This window comes from Papaver somniferum, chromosome 7 (genome assembly GCF_003573695.1).
Source record: "Papaver somniferum cultivar HN1 chromosome 7, ASM357369v1, whole genome shotgun sequence".
NCBI lineage: Eukaryota > Viridiplantae > Streptophyta > Magnoliopsida > Ranunculales > Papaveraceae > Papaver > Papaver somniferum.
In genome coordinates, this window is record NC_039364.1 from 13,540,791 (window position 1) to 13,563,976 (window position 23,186).

At 35.7% G+C, this 23,186-nt stretch overlaps 2 protein-coding genes across 2 annotated transcripts; one reads left to right on the forward strand and one right to left on the reverse strand.

Annotated features, from left to right (window-relative positions):
* The first annotated feature begins 3,308 nt into the window (after positions 1-3,308).
* Positions 3,309-4,024, forward strand: LOC113294154 (zinc finger BED domain-containing protein RICESLEEPER 1-like). The gene is made up of 3 exons (XM_026542571.1): positions 3,309-3,555; positions 3,673-3,896; positions 3,968-4,024. Exons 1-3 carry the CDS (start codon positions 3,309-3,311, stop codon positions 4,022-4,024), a joined length of 528 nt encoding a protein of 175 aa, XP_026398356.1.
* A 12,890-nt stretch (positions 4,025-16,914) lies between these two features.
* LOC113295810 lies at positions 16,915-20,154 on the reverse strand. The gene is made up of 2 exons (XM_026544137.1): positions 19,143-20,154; positions 16,915-17,850 (listed from the first exon to the last, which is right to left on the reverse strand). Exons 1-2 carry the CDS (start codon positions 19,629-19,631, stop codon positions 17,215-17,217), a joined length of 1,125 nt encoding a protein of 374 aa, XP_026399922.1. The 5' UTR covers positions 19,632-20,154; the 3' UTR covers positions 16,915-17,214.
* Between the last annotated feature and the right edge of the window lie 3,032 nt (positions 20,155-23,186).

Below are 23,186 nucleotides of genomic sequence, written 5' to 3' on the forward strand. Positions count from 1 at the left end.
CATAGTTGCAGTCCAAGAAAAGGTGTATTAGAGTCTCTTGTCCCTCGTTACAGAGGTTACAAGTTGTGTTTATACCTCTCATACTATTGGGGAGAATTGCATGAGCATCTTTCCAAATAAATTTTTTGACAGAGGGAGTTGTATCCATGCTCCATATCCTATTCCAGTTCTGATCTGTATTTCCATATTTATTAGTCTTGTTATATAGATATTTCACAGAGAAAATACCTTTTTCATTTGGCGTCCAGGTAGCCGTATCTAGGGCTGCACACTAACCGCACCGAGACCGCACTAATCGCACCGAAACCGCACCGAACCGATGATCCAACGGTCGGTCACGGTTTTCATTTTAATAATTGTTAGATCTACGGTTCGGTGAACGGTTCTACCCATAATCGCACACTAACCGCACCGAACAACCGATTAATAGGGACCGTCGATTAGTTTTTATCCTGATTAATCCTAGCCGTCTAGATTAAAGCCTCCACCATATATATTTTGCAACCCTAATCTCTTCGTCATTTTCTCTTCTTCGTTTCTCTTCCTCTCACTCTTCATTTTCCCTTCAGCCTTCACCTGAATCACCTCAGTCGCCTCCACCACCAGTAGACAGCAGACCACCACCACCTCCATCAAGAGCACCACCACCTCTATGGATCTATCTAGTAAGTAAATAGATATCATGTTCTATTTCTCATTCTCGTTTCGATTGATTTGTTTGTTTTTCAATTTCTAGGGTTTTTTTTTTTAATTATTCTTCTGTTAGGACTTAGGGTTTCTTTTATCGAAATCGTTTGCTTGTTGTTTTGTGTTTATCAATCAATTTATTTTGTCAAATCTTATTTTTCTGATTACAGTCATGGGTTTTTTATTTTAGGTTTTGGTTGAGTTAAGGGGAGGAACTCAAGGAACGAGTCTGAAAGCTATTATCATTCAGTTTAAGTTAAGGGAGGGAAGGAGTCTGATTACAGGTAACTACTAACTAGTCCAATCTTCATTTTGACTTGTTCTGGTTTTGAACTTAGGGTTTGTTGATGTAAAATGTTTTGAAAAAGGTTTATTGATTAATGAAGTGATTTATGATCTGTGACTGTGTGAAAAAGGGTTTTAATGGGTGTTGAATTAGTCAGGTTCACTCTTAAATTGAAAGAGCAGTTTGGATTTTGCTTGTGTAATTGAGATATTAATGGTATGTGCCTGAAATTGAATGAATAGTTTGGATTTTGGTGGAGATTTATCATGTTTGATGTGATGAAAATCATATCCAAATTATTTTTTCAAATTTTGTTGTATTAATAACTTTGTAGGTGCTAGCCATTTCCAACTTTTGTTGTTTGGTTTTAATTAAAATTGAGTTAGATGGCATCATGGCAGGCAATGTCACTCACATGAAGTGATGTTTCATTATCAAGTTCAGAATCAGAACTAACTTGATTGTTTTAAGAAATATGTGTGCTTGTATTAAGAAGTAAGAACTAACTTGTTTACCTTTGGCAGGGCAATGATTGGATCAAGTTCAGCTTCATTATCAAGCTGCAAGATGGCAAATGCATCTCGCTTTCCATCCACTGCAGCTGGTTCTACTGATTTGACATTATCTATAACACCTCAAGTTGATGCTACTCAAGAAACACAAGCTACACAGCAGGCTACACAGGACCCTGCACCTGAAGTTGTACCGAAGAAGTATGGGAAAACTAGATCAAAATTTTGGAATGACTTTACAAGGATCAGCGAAGAAAAAGCACAGTGTAAGCATTGTCACAAGAAATTGCAAGCACATAGTAGAGGAAATGGAACTTCCAGCATGAAGACACATTTAGGCACATGTCCAGAGAATCCCAACAAGAAGCTCAAGGGACAAAAGAGTTTGGTGTTTCCACCACCAAGGCCTGGACAGTCATCACAGCTGGTTGCTGTAAGTTATGACAAGGATATGTGTAGAAGAAGATTGACTGAGTTTGTCGTCATAGATGAACTGCCATTTAAAATTGTAGAAGGAGAAGGGTTTAGAAGATATAGTGAACAGCTTGAACCTAGATTCAAGGTGCCAAGCAGGATGACCATTTACAGAGATCTTTTAATTATGTACAAAGATGAGAAAGAGAAGCTGAAGAAATACTTCAAGGAAAGTAAACAAAGAGTCTCTCTTACAACTGATACATGGACCTCTCCAAACAACTTCAATTATATGTGTGTGACAGTGCACTTTATTGATATCCATTGGAAACTTCAAAAGAGGATCATCCTGTTTTGCTTGATCAAGGGTCATACTGGAGAGGAGATTGGGAAAATGCTTGAGAAATGTTTGCTGGATTGGGGTCTAGAAGATCTTTTTGGTCAGTGCAAATAGTGTCGCAATTGAGTATCTTCAAACCAGTGTCATCAATTGGACAGGAGCAGTAGTGAGAGCTCAATACATGCAGGTATAATTACTTTTCTTAGCTCTATTGCTATGTTTATTATATACTTCTAGTAGGTTGATGGCATATATATTCAATATGAAACTTGAAACTGACTCAATATGAAAACTGATTCTAGTAGGTTGTTTAAGTTACATTTTAGTGTAGGTTGATCAAGGTACATGAAATGACATGCTTTATGATATTTCTTTGTGCTTGTTACTGATTTTTTGATGATATTTCCTTGTTCCATTCTTATCAGGTAAGGTGTGTTGCGCATGTTCTTGCGCTTGTTGTCAAAGATGTTGTGTTGTTGTAACACAAGTCAGTTGGAAGGATCAGATCAGTTATCAAGTTTGTTACCGGTTCTCCCTCTAGGTTGGCCAAATTTAAAGAATGTGCTTCTCTCGAGAAGATTGATTGTAAGAAGATGGTTTTCCTTGATGTGAAGACCAGGTGGAATACTACGTATCTGATGCTTCAAGCTGCCATTCCATACGAAAAGGTATTTAAGAGGTTAGAAAGGGAGGACAAGAGCTTTCGTTCTAAGTATATTTTCAAAGAATCTGAAAGTGAAGCTTTACCTAATACCGATGATGATACTTTTGTAATTGATAATGAAGATTATTATCTTAGTTCATCTAGTGAATCTGAATGTGAGGGAGATGTATCTAGAAAGAAGAATATTAAGAAAAAGAACGAGCCCCGTCATCATGCTCCCTATGCTGCAGACTGGTCATATGCTAGGTGTCTTGTTAAGTGTTTAAAAATATTCTTTGATGTTACTGTTAAGTTCTCGGCTTCAGTTCAGGTTACTTCACATGAATTTCTATGGCAGTTGGCATTGATCCATTAACAGTTGGTTCGTCTTAGAGCTATAGGAAACCGAGATCCTCATATTCTAGGATGGCAGAAATAATGTTTCGTAAGTATAACGCATATTGGGGGGATTATGAAGATATGAACTCTGTTATGTATTTTGCTAAGTTGCTTGATCCTCGGGAGAAAGAATCTGGTTTGAAATTTGATCTGGAATGTTTGTATGAGCAAGATGATTTCAGGGTTACAACTGTTGTGAAGGCTGTGAAACAAGATATGGGAAGACTTTATGATGAGTACACCAGCATGTATTCAAATGCCAATGCAGAGGAAGGTGAAATCATTACTTACTATTGATCATCATTAGTTCATTACTTAATATTGCTTATCTGCTTTTTATCATAAAGATTGTTATCATCATTACTTACTATTGATTGTTTTGATGTCTTAGGTACTGGGTCAACAGCTGCTGCTGGTGTTGATGACATGGTTGTTTCTGTGCAAGAAGAGAACATTGAGGATATGCTTGAATCAAGGAAGAAAAGGCGAAGAATGAATGTTCATAGTACTCATCCAAAGTCAGAACTTGAAAGGTATTTGCTTGATGACTGTGAAGCGTCTACCAGGGAGTTTGATATTCTGGCATGGTGGCAGGCTAATAGTACCAAGTACAAGGTTCTATCACTTATGGCGAAGGATATTTTGGAAATACCAGTGTCTTCTGTTGCATCAGAATCTGCATTCAGTACCGGAAAGCGCATTCTTACCCCATGGAGAAGCTCGCTATCTGCCAGGACAGTTGAAGCACTTCTCTATACGCAAAGCTGGTTGCAGAAACCTATCTCTCTTGATTTTCTGTGTGACTATGTACCAGATGACAATTCCAACATTGAAGATGGTAATAGAATCTCTTCTCTTTTGACTTGAAATTTGAATGAATGTTATCTTCTTTTATCTGTTAGTTTTTATACCTTTTATCATTAGACTTCATTGAATATATTTGAATATTTCTTCTTTGCATTCTTGTTGCAGACATTTTGGGAAAGGATGAAGATTAAGGGGATGATTGGCTTGAAAGATGGATGGACTGCAATCTTTTACTGGTCTGCTACTTGAGAAATGAAGATCAAATGGATGACTCTTTTTCTTTTACTGGTCTTTAGACTTGAGACTTTGGTCAACTTGTTTGTGAACTTCAACTCTGTTTTTAATCTGTAGACTATGGTTATCTTGTCAAGACTTAAGTATGGAATGTAGTATCAGTTTATTAGAAATTCAGAAATTCAGAATGTATTTATGTACAGGTGCAGGGTATAGGTGAAAACCGAACCGAACCGTAACCGAATAGTATCGGTGCGGTTAAAAACCGAACCGAATACTAAACAGTTCGGCTGCAGTTTTAATTTTGATAACCGCACTGAACACAGTTAGGTGAACGATTTTAGCTATAACCGCACCGAACCGAACCGTGTGCAGGCCTAGCCGTATCTTCCTTTTCAACAACATGTAATTTTATTTTCTTTATCTTTTCTACTGTGTTTATATGGACCAGAACCTAAGGTTTCAAAATTGCTCATAAGGGTTTCCTCCGTCATTTCATTTTTATATTATTCTACTCTTCTTTGACTAGTTCTGCTTACAAATGAGAATGAGATGAATGAACTGATTTGTTTAATTGCTCATACTCATTGTCAGTGATAGTCATTAAAGCAGGTAAAAAGTAAAAAGGTGGAGTACTACTTAAAGTAAAAAGTTTAACTTCAATATCAAGTGCATGAATAAAAGGTACTATTTAAAGCAAGTCATAAATGATTTATCTATTTTGTATCAATTTTTATTTTATTTCTTCGATATCACTAAAGAAATTCAGATATATTTTTGTAAAAATTTAGCCAAATGAATTTTTGGATGAGAAAATGAATGAAAGAGTTAAAGACAATAGAAAATACTAGTGTAAGTAAGATGTTGTAGGAAATTGAGAAGATATTGTTCATTAGATAAATAATTAGTTGAGTAAGAAATGGCTAAGTTAATATTGCAAAATTGTTATCCACCCCGGGTATTGTTGCCATTGCAAGATCGTATTCTTATGGTATAAGTTTTACAATACTTCAGAAGACATCAGAACATTAACTTCAACGAAATCCAATTAATCAATCTTTGTGGGAGTCATTAAAGGGCAACAAACAAATGCCAAACTGATAACATTTATAATTTATAAGATAGTTTTGATTTGATTTGAACAATCAATTATCTTGAATACGTGTAGTTAAAACTTTAATATTTTTCACATTCGATTATATGTATGACATACACAAATTTTTATCTCTGGTTTGTAATCCTCTTTTCTCAGATAATCCCGTTCATAAACATATCCAAAAGAAATTCTGTTCTCCTTTGTATTTTTTTTAGTACATACTTTCGCTATGGTTTTGTATCTTGTAGCTTCAGCATCTCATACATCAAGCACATATCCCGCCCCCAACTCCACTGAACTAAACAAGGATCCCATTTAGGCGACCGACTATTCCTCTGTCAAAGGTCAATCGCCGGGAGACCACTTTGAAGTTTATGCCAGACCTTTTTCCTCAAGCCCAAGCCCAAGATCATTTTCAAAGCAGTTCATTTACAGAACGGGATAGACAAAAGTTATCCTAGTTTTGGGTTGTGTTCGGAAAGTTTAGATCGCAGAAAGATATTACATGACTTTGTGGTGCTGGCTTGCTGCATTAAGGAGTAAATCATAAGAAACCATGGATGACATCTTTAGATTCCTCTCTCTATAGTCTATATATATATACCGTTATATGGATGTAGATTTATATTCCTAAAATTTTCAGGAAATTAGTTTACGAAAAAAAAAAAATTAAGCAAAAAGAAAACGCAAGAGGATTTTAAAGTATATATATATGATGTTTATCGATAAGTAGTTGAATAAAGCTTCAGTTTGGTGTTAGAATTTATGCAAATAATTATGCAAGGCCGCGGTGTAATCATTTTCATGATAAAATTCTTACATACTTTGATTTATGTACACTACGCACCAAATAACACCAAACCCTCTAGTATGATATGGTGGAAGGATAGATGAGCAATGACTCTAACTTGAGTAAAGTTTATATGAGTTTCTTAAGCACTTATGATCTAACTTGAGTAGAGTTCATGTGAGTTTCTCAAGTACTTATGATCGGGATATCTCTTCATATTTTATCAGTATTCTTCTGTAAATCCATTTACACCTCTAGGTAGCTCTTATAATCCTTCAATAATTTTCTGTTCTGTTGAGCGGATAAATTTGGTAACTTCAACTATTTATGGGGAGAGAAGTTTGAAACTATACAATTTGATTGAGTTTTTGATTTTGTGTGAGAATTGAGAAATAAAACTGAGAATACGAAGTGTTTACTCATTTTCGAAATTTAGTAGGTTTCTTTTCATTTTCAAGCTATTTTAGGTCTCATGGTGATGGTGATGCTTTTTAGTTATGGTACAAAATTATTACTGATAAACATGCTGATGCTTTTTCTTGTTGGGTTCCAGGCAAGGCAAGCCAACATATTCTCATGGTGTGTCTTGTTGGAAGACTATCTCAGATACAGCTCATCTGGTGAGTACCAACTCGACTCTGTTTGTTCACTCTGGTACTAAAATTGCATTTTGGAATGACAATTGGATCGGAAATGCCTCCCTCGCCTCCACTTTTCCTGATCTTCATAAGTTATCCAGAGAGAAAAATTCTAAGCTTTCAGATATGGTCACTCTAGATGGAAGTTGGAAGTTTAATTTCAAGAGAACGCTTACCGGTATTGAGACAAATTTGTTTGCTGAATTATTACTTCTCATTGGTGACACTCCTCCAGCTCTTGATAACTTACCGGATACAAGAAGATGGTCTCTACACAACTCTTGTACCTTTACAGGCAAGTCCTTATTCTCTAAATTGGTGTCAAACTTTGGTGTTTCTGATTTTCCTCATACATTCATTTGGAAACCTGCTATCCCTCCTAAGATCAACTTCTTAGTCTGGTGCTTAATACATGATAAGCTTAACACCATTGATAACTTGAATAGGAAGGGTATCACAATTTACAATTCATGCGCCTTATGTGGTGATGATGGGAGTGAAACACAGGAACATTTATTCCTTCATTGCAAAGTAGCTCACGGGGTTTGGTCTATGGTTTTACCAAGTACTTACTGGTCCTGGGTTGTGCCGCGAACTATGAAAATGTTACCTGACATTTGGCATCATAAACATTTTCTCAAATTCAGGAAACTTCCTTTGGAGTCTCATTCCGGCTGCTGGCGCTTCTACTTTATGGAAAAAAAAGAAACTATCGAATTTTTGAGAGAAATCACAGCTTCAAAACTGATCTGGACTTAGGTGTTGAAGTGAAAGTCTGCAATTCTAACATGGGCCAGTGCTGCTGGTAGGATAGTACACCTGAACTTTACAAGTTCAGTTCTCAACAACTGGGATGTTTTATTCATGTAATTTTTTCTTTCCTTTTCTATCTACCTCTGGTAGAGTTTGTTCCTCTGTGCATCCCCTTTTTCTAATAAAACAAGAATGCGCGTGCTAGAATCATTAATTTTCAGATATAATGCAATTTTGAGTAATACTGAAAGCATTTTGCTTGATTATCACAAAGAAAACAAAAATGTAAACCCCATTAATTATTTTCCTCGTGTAAAAGAAAGAAAGAAAAAACTCATCCCAAGCCCTTAACCAATATGTTTAGCCTAATTTTTGACTGACCATAAGTTATTTTGATTAAGCCCTTTACAGCTTCTTCTTCACAATTCACACTACAGCCTGCACCACCATCAACGATTCTTTCATCGCCATTCTGATTGAACCTTTTGGGTCACTATAAACTCATACCAACTCTTGATCTTTATTCTCTTAAAATAATAGTTGAATCTCTTATCAACTCTTATTCCTCCTTCCACCAAATTAACAAATTCATAAATTAAGAGAGACAAAATCCTTTCTCTTATCGTTTTATAAACATCTTTTCAGAAATTAAAACTCATAGTATGTTCTTGCTTGGCGATTCTGGATAATTTTTGATGACCGTATGCATAGTATACTTGTTAGGATTCGAAGAGATCCGAGGTATAGAGAGAATTTTAGTTTGAGAAAGAGAAACGGGTTGAAAACAGGTGGATGGAAAAAGGTTATGTCACTGATAAGAGTGGTTTCTCCATCGTCATTTGAACTCTTGATAAATCTGTCTATGATCTTTGAAATCTTGATCTGCTGGGAAATCAAAAAATTTATCCGTGTTTCTGAAGCAAAAAAATTAAATTGAAATGGTGAAAATGTTAGTTTATATAGGAAGAGAACTATTCTAGAGAGATCATTTACGGTGAAATGATTTTAATATCGCACTTTCTTGTAAGAACAATGTTGGCGAGACTAGTAGCGGCATCCTTTCCAACCTTATGTACCTGTATTAGGCTCTTTTTGGCCTAAGTTTTTAGATAAAAAAAAATAAATGGGGATAACTCCCAAAATGGTTTGATAATATCTTGTTTGAAGATTGTATACTTAATTGGGATGCAATTTAGAGTGTAACTAATTAGTTGGACATGGTAATTGGGCTGGTCAATCTTGTATTCACATTTTCATTTTAATTAAGCTCTAACCTTTTACCTCAAAAGAAAAAAAAGGAAATTTTGTTGTCAAGGGTCACTCAATGGAAAATTTAGCAAGTTGCCTTGTTAGGCTGAGTGTAGTGGATTAAAAGATGGGGTTGATAGTGATGGGAAACCGTGACCTAAAGTTTAAAATTTTTTAATCCCCTTTTGTCTCTGCTCGAAAGCAGGTAAGGTGGGAGGGGATTTCAAAATAAATGAGGATGAAAACCTCGCCAGAAAAAGGAGAAAACGAGGATCAAATCCTCGCTTAGTCTTTTGTTATAATAAAAATACTATAAAAATATATTAATATCATATTTTGGACCCACCTCATATAAATAAAACACTTTTAGGAGAGATTTGTTTTCTCGCCCATATCCTAATTACCTCCCTCACCACTACACTAAGACCTTACCTCTCCACGACGTGGCGGTACTGCCTTCCCTCCTCCACTACACTCAGCCTAAAGCGATGGAGTTGGTCAAATTATTCAAAAGCAATTTAATAATCGGTGGTAAGAGTTAGTTTATAAATTATTGATATAATATATCTTCTTTCCTATTGATAAAAAAAAAAGAGTTAGTTTATATCAACCATGATTATATGGTATTTTTTACATGAATTTATATCTGAAAAACATGACAAGGGCCATTGGTTTGCAGTCGAGTCATCTGAGTATGTAATGATAGTCTATCAGAAAATGACTTGGAACAGGGAATGATGTTGAACTTCTATGGACATCTGGATGATCTTTCGAACAATCCCGCCTTAGTTTTCTCCAATATCTGAATAACGCATCTACTCTACAATATCTCACTTTTCCTTTCCTTTTTCTCTTATAAAAAAAACACTATATGCAGTATTTTTCCAAACATCATAAACTAGTCCACAATATATAACATCATAAGTTAATCCACAATTAGAACTGCACAAGACCCGCCCAACTTATCCGAACCCTCCGAACCCGCCCAACATGGATGCGGAGTTGGATATGAAAATAAAAACCCACTGTTTGTGGGTGCGAGATTGATTTTAGCTAATACCCTTCCAAACCCACCCGAAAAAAACCCGCTAAATATACACCATCGACAAAACTAATCCTAGTCGTCTGTTATCAAAACCCTAGTGGTACTAGTAGATAAGATAGATAACCCTCTTTCCCTAGTGGTACTAGTCTATTCGACTCTTCCTCTCTGTTCGGCGCCTCCTCAATTCTTCTTCTTCATAGTTCCTCAGTTCTTCTTGTTCCTAGTTCCTCAGTTCTCTTCACCTACGATAACAACAACAACTGCTTCATCTCATCACCTACAATCGACAACAATCGAACAACATTTAATCTTCAACCTTAACTCTTAAAATAGTTTAAATTTCATAATACAACATGATTTGAAATTCAAAAAAGACTATTTTTAGTATCTGGTTTCAGTGTATGGACGAATCAGGGAGCATTTGGAAAAAATTATGAAACCATTATTTGTTTCCATACTAAAAATAAATCATAAGCCTACGACTAACCAAGGACGGAGAGAATATTAGTAATCTGTTCTTATTATTACAAAACGAACATCTCTTCTCATACAAGAGAAAATCAATGAACACGGGATCATACAAATTCAACGCTAACTATAGTTAATCATCCGAAAAAGGCCTATAACGGGGCATTATAGATTAGACGTCATTGTTAACAACTAGGTGTCGGAGACCCCAGCCCGTTTCTTATTTGGAAAACAGGAATGAATGTATTCAAAGGCTATTCAAAAGTAAAATGTTTTCCTTTGAATTATGGTCGTGATAGGGTGATCCTCCGTGATCACCAATCTTTTACCCCATCTGAAGGGGGTGGGTCACAACTTCACCGATAAACGTGTTTTTCTTTTTTTCTTTATTACGTTCTACTTTTTATAGATTCTTTTTTGGTTTTTATAGATTAGAAAAGTTGTCCCTAAAACTACACCCAAGCAGGTTAGCTTAGGATTTATGCCGATACAAGGGTTTGATCCCCAACCTACCCTATGAGAGGAAGCTTGAGAACCATCAAGCCACTTGATAGTTCTCATAACGTCATTTTGTAATTTTAATCATTCACCTATCCAAGTTAACGGATGAATAACCTTATTAGCTAGAGTACATATGTGGAATAAAAAATCATCAACAGTGAAGATAGCTTTTACAGAGGAAGTTGTTGTGAAAATTCAAATTATAATATCTGTAAAATTATTATTATTTATTTTTTAAAAGAAAATATTGTAAAATAAAAATACTTGATTTTTGTTTGGGTTAAGTATTAGGGTCCTATTTAGAAGCTTACTGCATAAGAATTTGGAATTCTTAAAAATAATTGTTTGTGCATGTTTTATTGTGACATTTCCGTAAGCTTCACATTGTAATTTAAAGGTTCCTCACATGCAGAAAAGAAAGAATGGATATTAGTCTCCTGTTAAGTCGTCTAAGCATCACATCGTAACGAATGAAAAACCGACTTGGAAGTGGCGACGATGATCAACTACCATTATCATTCCAACGATTTATAAAATAAACTGGTTTCAGTTTTCTCCAACATCGTAATCACTTAATTACACATTTAATTCGAAAGTGTGCAATATGCAATTTCCCGTTTGCATTTTTTCTTCTTCAAAATAACTGTCGTTTGCTGATCTTCCAAAGATATATGGTGTATGTATTTATGGAGCACCATAGTGAATAGTCTACAGTGGGTAAAGAAGGATGATACAAAAATGAATTATCAGTGACTTGTTTTTAATTGGGATGTTAAAAGAAATATATAGGGGTATCATAAATCACTTCTGCATTGTAAACGGGTCCCACTTAATATTATAATAATTTTTTTATATATAAAAATGGGTCGCTCTAGTTAATAGAAATATTTTTTTATATAGTAATTAAGTAGGTTCGCTGGTTAAATGTGGATGTTGACCTCTGTGATAAATCACATTTAGCCGGGTCTATAGATGGGAAGCAATATTTACGGCCAGAAGATTGTGCTAAATTTTCAACCAACAAAATTCTTAGCTACTGTTATGTTTGTGAAGAAAATTCCTAGCCATATAAATTCTTCATCCAAGTTACGGTTGTAGGTACTGAAATGTAAAACTTATAGCTAGGAAATGTTTTTCAACCTACGTGTAGGTGGTTCTCGGGGAAAGAAGAACATGACACGACTGGGGTTATAATTTTAGATTTTGAAGTGGTAAAGTCATCGTGGTACAGTGGTAAAACCGCTGGGTGATGATATCAGTAACCTGAGTTCGAAACTCGCCAGCATCAAATTCTTTACCGATCAAAATAAATAAATCTAAATTTAATTTTCTTGTCTTTTTTTTTTATCTAGGAATAAGTTCGAAACTCGACAGCATCAAATTCTTAACCGATCAAAATAAATAAATCTAATTTTCTTGTTGTTTTTTTTTATCTAGGAATAAATTTTAAGAGAACGAAGTATTATGGTTAAATTTTAATTGAAAGGGCGACATTGACATTCCCTATCCATACGCGTAATCATAGAGGAGCCTTTCAAGGATATTTTCAAGAGCCCTAAGCTGCCGGCGGCCTAAGTTTGGCAAGTGTCTGGTCAACTAATCGGAGAATTATGTTTTCTCGTCTTTTAGTCTTTACCCACGTTTTGCATCTCAACAACCCCCGGCTAGCAGGGTGGGTCATCATTCATTAGGGGTTATTGCTTCGTAAGCTAATGAACTTACAGCCCGTTCGTTTCAAGATTCTGAAACCTCATGAATTGGATTATAGGGTAATCCAATTCCTAGAATTGGATTCCAAAAAATGGATTTTTTGGTAAAAGAAAATCTGTTTGGTTGGAATAATTGGATTGTATTGTAATCCAAATTTATCAAATTACTCAAATATCCAAATCTATCGAATCACTGTTATGATTTCCCGTCGAACAATAAGCTAAAGTAGAAGAAGAATGATCGATTAACCGTAATCATTTCTTAACTTTTGTCGATCTCCATGAATCTAGTTTTTTTTTCTCTCGTTCTCTCTGTTTCTCCGATCTCAAAAACGAAGAAAATATAAGAAACTAGATTTAATTTTGTTTTGAGGCTACATTAGTCATTTCCATTACTCTGTGTTTTCATTACCCAGGAATTGGATTCTATTCCGTCGCTGTATCAATGTAATGGAAAAAGAGGATTTGGAGGGAAATGGATTTCCTTGGAATCCGATTCTCTAAATATTTTGACTGTTCGGTTTAGGGGAATTAAGCCTATTCCCTCGTAATCCAATTCCCAGGATTCTGATAACCCGAAACGAACACGCTGTTAATCTTGGGATTTATGGTCTAGGGGATTTGGTGGAATTACGTTTTTCTCGGCACGTGATTACCAAAATTCCTAGAATCACGTTTGTTTCGGGAATCACTTTTCTAGCAAATCCTCTATACAGAGTCTGACCCCTCCTCCCAAAGATTTGCTAGGAAACTTATTAAGGGATTTAAAGATCCATTTCTTTTAACTCTAAATCCCATATATATGCAATTTTAAGATCTGAGGATAATGCCAAACAGTACATAGTCTCTAAAATAAGAGAATTCTATGAATCCTAAAAATCTTAACTGAGTTACCAAACATACAAGGGATTTATATGAATCCCAGAATTTATAACCCTATGAAATTATAAATTTTTGGAAATGGTAAATTTGGCAAACAAACCCATAGTTAATAAGTCAAGAAGACAGATTTCATGTAACTTGTTGGCAAGAGTTCATAATGCGTGAAATATTCTAGTTCTGGTTTGGTGTGCCGGGAAATTAGCAAAACGCCAAAGAGAATTAATCACAAACGGTACAAAAAAATGTGATAAATTGTCATATGTATCTATTGGATTGCAAATCAATTGCATGACTTTCTGCTGTGGCATTAAGCTGCAAAATGTCACTAGAAACCTGCTTTAAGTGCACCTTTTGTGATCCATCAAAGGAAATGTAACAACATCTATAACAAAGAACTAAAGATTGAGGAATTGAAAATGTACTTCTCATGTTTTTCTTTTTCGAGTGTATTTTTTACAAAGAAAATCGAAAAGTAAACAATTATGTTGCCCATTCACAATAAAAATGAGAGGAAATCGCTAATGATTCATTTTGTATCATTTTTTGTTTCTTCGATAGCGGTATATACATAGATATGGAACTTTGTAAAAATATCTTGAATAAAGTTTTTGGAAGGAAAAAAAAAGGAACAATCAAGAAAACATGTGTTATTAAGATGTTCGAGGAAATTGAAAAACAAAATGCATCAGATAACTAGGTTAGCAGATAAAAATTAAGTCTAACAGTTAGGGGAACTGTCTATGGACAAATGGTTGTTTATAGGGCGTGCAACAGAGTTGTATACGGATTGGTTCTGGTTCTTGGCATTATAAATAGCCAGAGAACTCTTGCAGATGAGAGTTGTTCAAGAGTTCACGTGTTGAGGAACCACATTGTAGTAGAGAGTGAATTCTGTGTTATGCTTAGAGAATAAGCTTGTAAGTCCATTGGTTGGACAAGTTTTGATCTTCCCCTTAAGCTAATAAAAGAGAGTTTGTTGGCTTCCGTTGCATACTTAAGATAGAGTTGGTTGTTTGCATAGGTGCAAACTTGTAAAGGTGAAATACGAGTGGGTGATAAAAGATCACCGAACCACTATATTACCGGGTTATACTTTGGCAAAAAATTTCTTGGAGCATTTGAAGGTGTGACAGTTACGTAGGTGTGAGAATATCACCAAGGGACGTTTCAACAATCATTATAGTAATGTTGGGTTATTAAGTCTTGGTGAAAAAAATTGAAGCAGTATTACAATCATATTATTTGGACAACAGATTATTAATTATCGGTATTAGATACTTAGAGTGGGTGTTAAAAATCTCTAACAGTGGGTGTTAAAAATCCTACGTGGAGTTTTTTTTATTTAGATCCTTATTTATGGGGTCATATGTATGTGGTAAAAATAATAATGTTTGTTCATGAACTATTTCCAACAGTGTGGGTCTTATTTCGAGGATTTGTTTTTTTGGATAATGATAAAATTGATTCCTTTTTTCCTATTGGTTAGAATAAATTATTTAAAAGTAAAAATTTAAAATATGGTTAAAAAGATGATGTGGAGGACTGAAGGTCATTCCCAAGGTCTAAATAAGAATTTCTCCAAGACCTTCATATTTATTTTGACACCCTTCCTACTTAATCCACTGTTAAAGATGAATTTAATATAAACGAGGGATCTAAAATCCTATGTGTCATTAAAAAATAAAACTTTCACCCTCTGTTGGAGATGGTGTTACAGCGGCTTAGATCATAAATTTGTTTCGCAATAAAAACCAAGATTTTTATTGGAGACCAATGGCCATTCCCAATGGGCTTTAATTTCCTATAGGATAACAATGTTTTATGTATTTTTTTCCCTTGGCGTCATCAAAATTAGTTTAAAAATCAGCAATTGTATATGTTGGTGGAATTAAGAGATTAAATTAGTTTAATTCGTATGTTTTTAAGGGCCATTACTTTGTACTCACGAACTTATTCAGAAGGGTGAAATTAATTGTCTAAAAAGCGAAAAAAATCCTTGATTAACTCCAACAATCTGTTTCTCCAACAAAACTAAAATCACTTCTCTTCAATTAAGATACGTAACTTCATTCGTACAGGAAAAAAATCAACGAACCCATGATCATAATACGGAAAATGGGTTATTTGTCCAAATATTTTTAAAACATGGTTCAAATGGACGAGTAAAAATTACTATGGGTGATATGGACACCAAAAAAATAGCAAGGATGAAACTGGATTCATCCGGACTTAAACTTAAACAATAGTAAGGATGAAACTGGATGCATCCTGATGTAAATTAAAAATAGAAAAAATTATTTGAAAATGGGTAGGATAATACTGTTTACATCCCGGCTATTTTTACATTTTTGTCCATTTAAACAGTATTAAAATCTATATGTCCTTTTCACCCAGGAATTGTTGATTTTGGTCTTTTTTAACCAATTTTATGATTATAATAACCCACGGATATGTCTCCAAACTGTGGTTAATCATCTGTGAAGCGTTACAAATTAATCGAATAGAAGACCAAAACAAAACACGAAAAATGAAACAAATGAACCGGCAGAGAACGACGGAGAGATGGCACCAGCATTCGAACTAGGTCCAGGAGCTGGAGCTTCAGCTGCATGAGCTTCACCAATGATTGTGAACAGAATAGACATTGCAACAACCAATGAAGCTTTGTAACTAAAACCCTCCATTTCTTGATTAAGCAGGCGATACTACTAGATAACAAGAAGAGAAAATCCTATGCTCAACTGAATTCTTGATTTTGTGTGAGAAATGAAATTAGAGAATATGAAGTATTTATACTGTTTTGGAACAAAAAGAGGAAATCGAAGTTCAAGCAAAAATATAGTTTATCGAATTGGGCAGCCTATAATGGAAGCTTTACAGATTAACACAGCCAACTAGGTGTCTGTGGGTCATTGGTTTTAAAATGGCACATCCAACAGTTGGAAGATTTGTGAATATCTGATTTTAAATTGGTCGTGAAAGTTATGCTCTGGCATATTAACAATTACAAGGTTTTTGCGTAAGTGGTTTTTGATTGGCGGTGAAATTTATGCTCTAGTTGATCCAATAATTACACTTAACGGCCAGTTTTTCCAATTGCAAAAATCTTGAAATATATCTCTTGGTTATTTGTCGTTGTATATTGATTAATGAATTTGCACCCTTATGTGATTTGATTATTCAGTGATTAGACCTAACCCAACAAACATCACATGGTACTCATTACAAGCAAACTTTACATTCTGTCATCTATCCATCTTGAAATCTCACTGTATCATCATGGTCTGTAGACTCTGTACAGACTATACTGTTTAATACTAATTGAGTATCACCATGAGTAGTGTCTGTTGTTGCATATTAATCAAGTTTTAAATCCTCATTTCCATAGATTCGCTTCTAATCGCCGCCACGATTTACGCAATAGCCGAATAAACAAGGATAGTCAGAAAGCACATATGTATAGATTTATTGATAAACTCAGATGTAATTGAAGTCATAAACTCTGATACAAGAATGGTGGTCTAGCAGCTCCTGTGCTAGTCTTTGTTCTTTTGTATAATTCCCTCAAAAATGCTTATACAGTAATTCTAGAAACTAATGAATCTAATCAATGAAGTATAAGAAGAATGGCAATCAAAAATGAGAGTGTTCTTTGAATCAAAAGGGTCGAATCCGAAACCTGTCAAAGTCGGTTGTAAATCAGCGTATTAGTCTTGAGAACTGCTGCAGTTCAAAAGTAGTCTGTCTGTTCAATAGTTTTGATCAAAACCCAAGAATCTTCGGCGCTAGCTTTAACAAAGGTTCCAAAGCATTGGGCGCAAATTTCCTCGCAAAAAGTTGACAGACATTTGATGGCTGGTCATTGTAAAAGCAGCTACTGTCTAGCATTCTCTTCAAGAAGTCTTCTGTAATGTCAGATTGTCCAAATCGAGCTGGATGAGCCCCGCCCCTAGACCAGTCAACCCAAGTAACTGACCTATTTGCCAGGAGATGTGGTACTTGAACTTGCAGCATAGTTGGGAAATAGTGTTCATCCACGTAACAGTCTGGTTTACAGAACTCATTGAACAAAGGGTAGAATGTAACGTCTTCAACTATGTTGATTGCAAGTTGACGGTTAACTTCAAACCACTGAGATCCTTTACGCCACTGGTCTAGAGTAATATCAGGTGCCATACTCGCATTGTAACGTCCTCTTCCGTATTGACCTGGATCGTCAACTATTTGTATAAAGCTGTATTTCGATTCCATCAAGTACTGGTATACAACGGTGAAGTTGTGGATAGGAATGCACGATTCAGATACAAGGACAAATCTTTCGTTGTACATGTCAAGTAATGCATTTGCGAGAAGACGTCTTTCAGCATCACATAAGCTTATCGTACCCCATTCTGTAAGCTGCAGAGAGTGAAGAAACCATGACAATGGAGCAGTAACAATGTGCTAAACTTGAAACTTTTAAGTGGTTTCAATATCACTTTAAAACTATCTATGATAAGGAAAGACTAAACAGCGTAGCATTGGAAGAAGAGGACAACACAAGCGCAACGAAAAACTGCGTGAATCTACACAACGCCTCAGAGCATCAAAATTGTGAAACACCAACGGAACATAACATATTTCATGCTCGAAATCAACAGGGAGCTATCGACCTCCACATTTTGCAGTCTTCTTTATGCATTTATGAGAGTGATTCATAAAGGTATCGGGTATGAAAACTCGAGTCATGGGTTGCGAGTCTCGCAACATAACAGAGCAATTTTGCAGGGGAGAAAAAAATCCCTAGAAGAACATTGATGTCATGATCCAAGATAAAAGTTAGATTCATGTTACCACAAGTTCTTGGATATGGTAATACCGACCCCAGACACCTAACCAAGAAGTCATTAAACATACCACGCAGCCCAACTGAGAAACCAAATTAATATACCTAGAAAAGTCAAAAATATCAACATCTGCAAATGTCTGTGTTTCTACCTAAGGAGCCAACACAGTTGAGCTCATTTTGCTATTACCCTATTATCCAGGAAAGATATTTTGGGAGGCACAAATAGAAAATTTTGAATGGAAAAAGAAAGGGTAAGGAATACATAAACAGTACATAGAAGCCAATATAAGAATCCGACTAGAGATACAACAACAATGAAGAATCTGCACAAAAATGAAAGAAAAATGACCACTTAGAGAACGTCTTGAGATTCAATTCAGTTGTATTACTATTTACTGACATTTGAAACTAGATTAAGAATCAGATTTTGGTTACAGGACAAAGTAAAACAATATTGTCGAACACTTGAGTGAAGAATAACTGAATAAGTATCTATATCTGCAACCACGAACCTGTAAAACTAAAAAGCTAATGAATGGCAGCATAATGAAAGTCAATAATAACCATTGCGATAGGGGACTCAATTCGGGCATTGGACTAAACTACAATCTGGCGTTCTTCGAGAACTCAAACTTCTAACCGCCTGATTACTGATAACAATCTCGCGTCATTCATTGAAAGTCACAACTACTTAGCAACACAGGAGAAGATACATGTCTAATCACAATGTGATTCCAGCAACATACTAATAGATTGAAATCTTTCGGCCTAAGCATGCTTAAAATGGATACATACAAAAACAAACCAACAGGACATGAAATTGAACACAAATTGATCTAATAAACAGACTGAAATTGCATACCTTGCTAGGTATCTGCCTTCCATAAAATGGTGAATCAAGCCTGAAATCATCCCGATAAGACGGCAACGAATGAACGAAAATCGAATAAAGCCCTTCATGACCTTTCAAAAACTTCTCCCACAGAGGTGATAATGGCAAAGGACCTCTTGTCAAGAACATAAAAGCAATCTTAGGAACTCTCTTAAATGGAAATTCCTTCACTCTAGGAACAAATGAAGCCCTCCAGAACAACTGTTCATCACTCATTCTATGCATCAGCTTCGACGGAGGTTTAATCCACCGGCCAAGATTCGGTGATTCTTCCTCACACTGAAATCTACTGTTGTAAACTACATTCTGAATTCCAAATTGTCCTGACATATTCATACTTAAAATCGAAAACCCAACACCTAAAATCATAAAAACTACAAAGAATTGCAGTAATCTTAATGGCAAAACCCTAGATTGTGTCAGTTTAATAGATGAATCTTTACCTTCTTCTAACCCCATTTCCAATCAAATGTGGTATATCAATTTCAAGAGTAGATCGAAATCATAAAGAATACCCAGATCAAAATTTCCAAAAAGATATCAAATTTCACCTCCTAGACAACCCCCATTCAGAAATTAAACCCATTTCAACCACAATTTCTTGAACAGAAGACACAGAAATCACCAAAAATTGCAAAATTGGTGATAAAGATTGGATTTTTATGACATGGGTATTGATTATGAATCAAACCCAAGATCTAATTAAAAGAGGAAAGGGTTAAGTCGCTTTCTATCAGTAGAAAAGATGATGGAATGTGGGGCATACAATTGGATACAAAGCAGATGGAGTTAGGAATTTAGGTATAGAGGAGACAATTGCAAGCAACCAATTGAAGTAGCATCAGCTGAATCAGCTCTAACCTCATTCTCAATGAGACAGTGAGAGATCTATTGAAGTGTGGGGTTCTGTGTGTGTTGGGATTTTGGGGATGATGTTGGTAAAAAATGGATCTGAGGAAGAAGAATGAATGTGGAAAGAAACTGGTAAAAAAAGAAAGAAATATTTTTACCTGCTTGTTCCAACATTCATGGACAGTTACCAATATTAATGCTTCTTTTAAGATTCTTGGAGTTGTGAGTTTTAAAAAGAGAGACAGAGTTGATGTTTGGAATCAACGAATTTGGAAAAATACGAGGAAACTTCCATGTGGATGCGACAACGTGGGTGTATGACCAAGGGTGTGAGCATGGTGCAAAAGGGGGCAACTTGTAAGGGCCAAAGAAGTGTATTCTCGGACCTCTTGGTGCCGGCACAAGACAACAAATGTAAGAATTATGGTAAATTTATTTTAATTGAGAAAAACAACAGAGATATAAGTAATATAAACAAAAATTGGTGATACTATCCCCATTACCCAGGACTCATTGGTGACATGTTGGTCTTTTTGTAGCCTTTGGTGACAGTTTTGGCATCTCGTGATGTGCTTATTTTATTGGAAACGTAGAATTTATACCATGTAAAATAGTATCCAGATAAGAGTGTTCATGAATCCATCCTCCCTCTAAGACGAAGCCTAAACAAGTCAATATTATGGTGATGTTTTGCCCGATTCGGGTTATTTTGACCGAGAGAAACAACGAAGATGAAGATAAACAAAAAGCGGTGATAATGTTTCACCTGGGACTCATTGGTGACGTGGTGGAACTTGATTTTTCGGCGACTGGTTGGCATTTTGGATCGCGCTTATTTTTAACAGTAAAAGTTTTAGAAGATGGATGTTTCTTCAAAATGTTATCATTTGAGTTCCAAAGAAAAATTGGTACAAATCATCTGAACTAGTATCTAAATAAGAGGGTCCATTGATCATCTCTCAAAGATGGAGCCTAAAACAAGTTAATATAATGTTGATGTTTTGTCAACTTCAGATATTAAAATCCAAAGTGTATGCCAAATTGCAAATATTAAATGGTTAATTTGAAAACAAAAACAGCATCTTAATGGCAGAGGACCACCACTTTCAATACAGGTGATCTACTAGCTAAGAAAGTCAATGGAGTTTGCGTAGGCCATAGAATCCATCTCAGTACGTATTAAAATTTCGAAGGGTTGGCAAACATATTAAGTACGACGTCAAACAATTCTACAGAAACAAAGCTGAGGAGGAAGGATGAACACGGAAAACCTGATATCAGATCAGCAAAAACCAATCAGCAATGGATGGCTCCTCAAACCTCTTAAGTATTTTGTACTTATGGTGCCGGGTTTTGCTGATAGCCCCATGTAGGACAATTATTGAGCATCAATCCATTGCCAATTCGCGATCAGTTGTACAACCCGAATATAAAATATACAAGGTCACCGGAACCGCCGTGTTCAATGTGGGAACAATTATTTTTAAGACCAGTGTTAACTCGAGCTATATACTCTTCGCTTCACCAATGAATTTCAGAAACAGCTGCTTAACTGAAGCCTCTGTTACTGCTTGTTGCACCTTTTGGCTGGAAAATTATGACGCTGGTGCCAGTTTCTTATGTGGTGGGCTATCTGGTAAGCACGCAATAAGCTGATAACCGAGAAGACCGCAGTTAACATTCAGGGAACCATTAGAGAAGGTCTCTACTGCTACAATAGCTACTGCAGAGAAGCTGAACAGGTAGTGAAGATTAATTTGGATTCCTCGGAAATGCCTACCCAACAGCCAACAGCAGTTGCAAAAGATGAGAATGGATTTAGTCTTGTTGCGGGGTCTACTAATTCTTAGCTCCCTTGCCTACTCTAGAATCCTTCGCCTGAAGTGTTTTATACTGGCAAAAACTGACTAATCTATAATACACGTTGCATTCAGTTCCAGTTCAAGTATCACGATATTTAGTGCATCGACTCCCAAGTTATTTCGGTTCCTTATCCAGCATATTTTTAATACTAGGTACAACTTTAATGTTCAAACAAAAGTACACGAAACAAATTTCAGGATAAAAATTGACTCTCTGCATAACACCAAAACGGGGCCGAAATGACTACTTTCTTTTTCTTCGGATCCAGTTGTTCCCACATGCATGAAAAAGTCATGGACTTGTGTAAGTGTTACTAATTCCAGTTAAATTAATTAGTACTTGTAAAAAGTTGGAACTGATTTTTAACGTGTTCTCAATGATAGAGAAACACTAAGAGGTTTGTGTATTTATATTATCAAGATTACAAAGGATACACAGAATATAGGATATACAAAAATTTCCTAGATTACACAGATTTCCTAGATATTCAATTAGTAGGATATAGAATATACAAAGCTTTCCTAGATTACACAGATTTCCTAGATATTCAATTAGTAGGATATATATCCGTATAATAGGAAAGATACACAAACCATCGTGACTTAGTCAGTCACGGTTGCTATATGTCTAACACTCCCCCTCGATCTGAGCGGGTTGTCAATGACATTGAGCTTAGAGCGGAGTCTGCAAAAATGATCCTTTGGAGTAGCTTTAGTAAAGATATCTGCAATTTGACCCGTAGATGAAACAAACCGAACAATAAGTTGTCCTTCCTGAACTCGCTCGCGGACAAAATGATAATCAATTTCTATATGTTTTGTTCGAACATGAAATATCGGATTCATTGTGAGATAAGTAGCTCCCAAATTGTCACACCAAAGAGTAGGAGGAAAACGAATAGAAGCTTGTAGTTCACGAAGAAGAGATTCAACCCACATCAATTCAGCCGTTGCAATGGCTAAACCACGATACTCAGATTCCGTACTGGATCTGGAAACTGTCCGCTGTTTACGAGAACTCCAAGAAATAAAATTGGAACCAAGATAAACACAATATCCACTTGTAGAACGACGATCAAGATGGTCACCTGCCCAATCAGCATCAGTATATGCGGAGAAACTAAGATGCAAATCTCGTTCAGGACGTAGAAAAAGACCAAAGGTAGATGTATGTTGCAAATAGCGAAGGATACGCTTGACGAGAATCAAATGAGCTTCCGTGGGTTTATGCATAAACTGACATACCTTATTAACTGCAAAGGAAATATCCGGTCTTGTCATGGAGAGATACTGAAGACCA

Bases quoted from the DNA above. Each gene is read 5' to 3' on its own strand.
- LOC113294154 (XM_026542571.1), top strand. From the start codon at position 3,309: ATGGCAGAAATAATGTTTCGTAAGTATAACGCATATTGGGGGGATTAT. The intron at 3,556-3,672 runs GTGAAATCATTA...TTGATGTCTTAG, and splicing joins AAATGCCAATGCAGAGGAAG to GTACTGGGTCAACAGCTGCT. The intron at 3,897-3,967 runs GTTCTATCACTT...ATCTGCATTCAG, and splicing joins CTAATAGTACCAAGTACAAG to TACCGGAAAGCGCATTCTTA.
- LOC113295810 (XM_026544137.1), bottom strand. From the start codon at position 19,631: ATGGGGTTAGAAGAAGGTAAAGATTCATCTATTAAACTGACACAATCT. The intron at 17,851-19,142 runs GTATGCAATTTC...CACTCTCTGCAG, and splicing joins GAAGGCAGATACCTAGCAAG to CTTACAGAATGGGGTACGAT.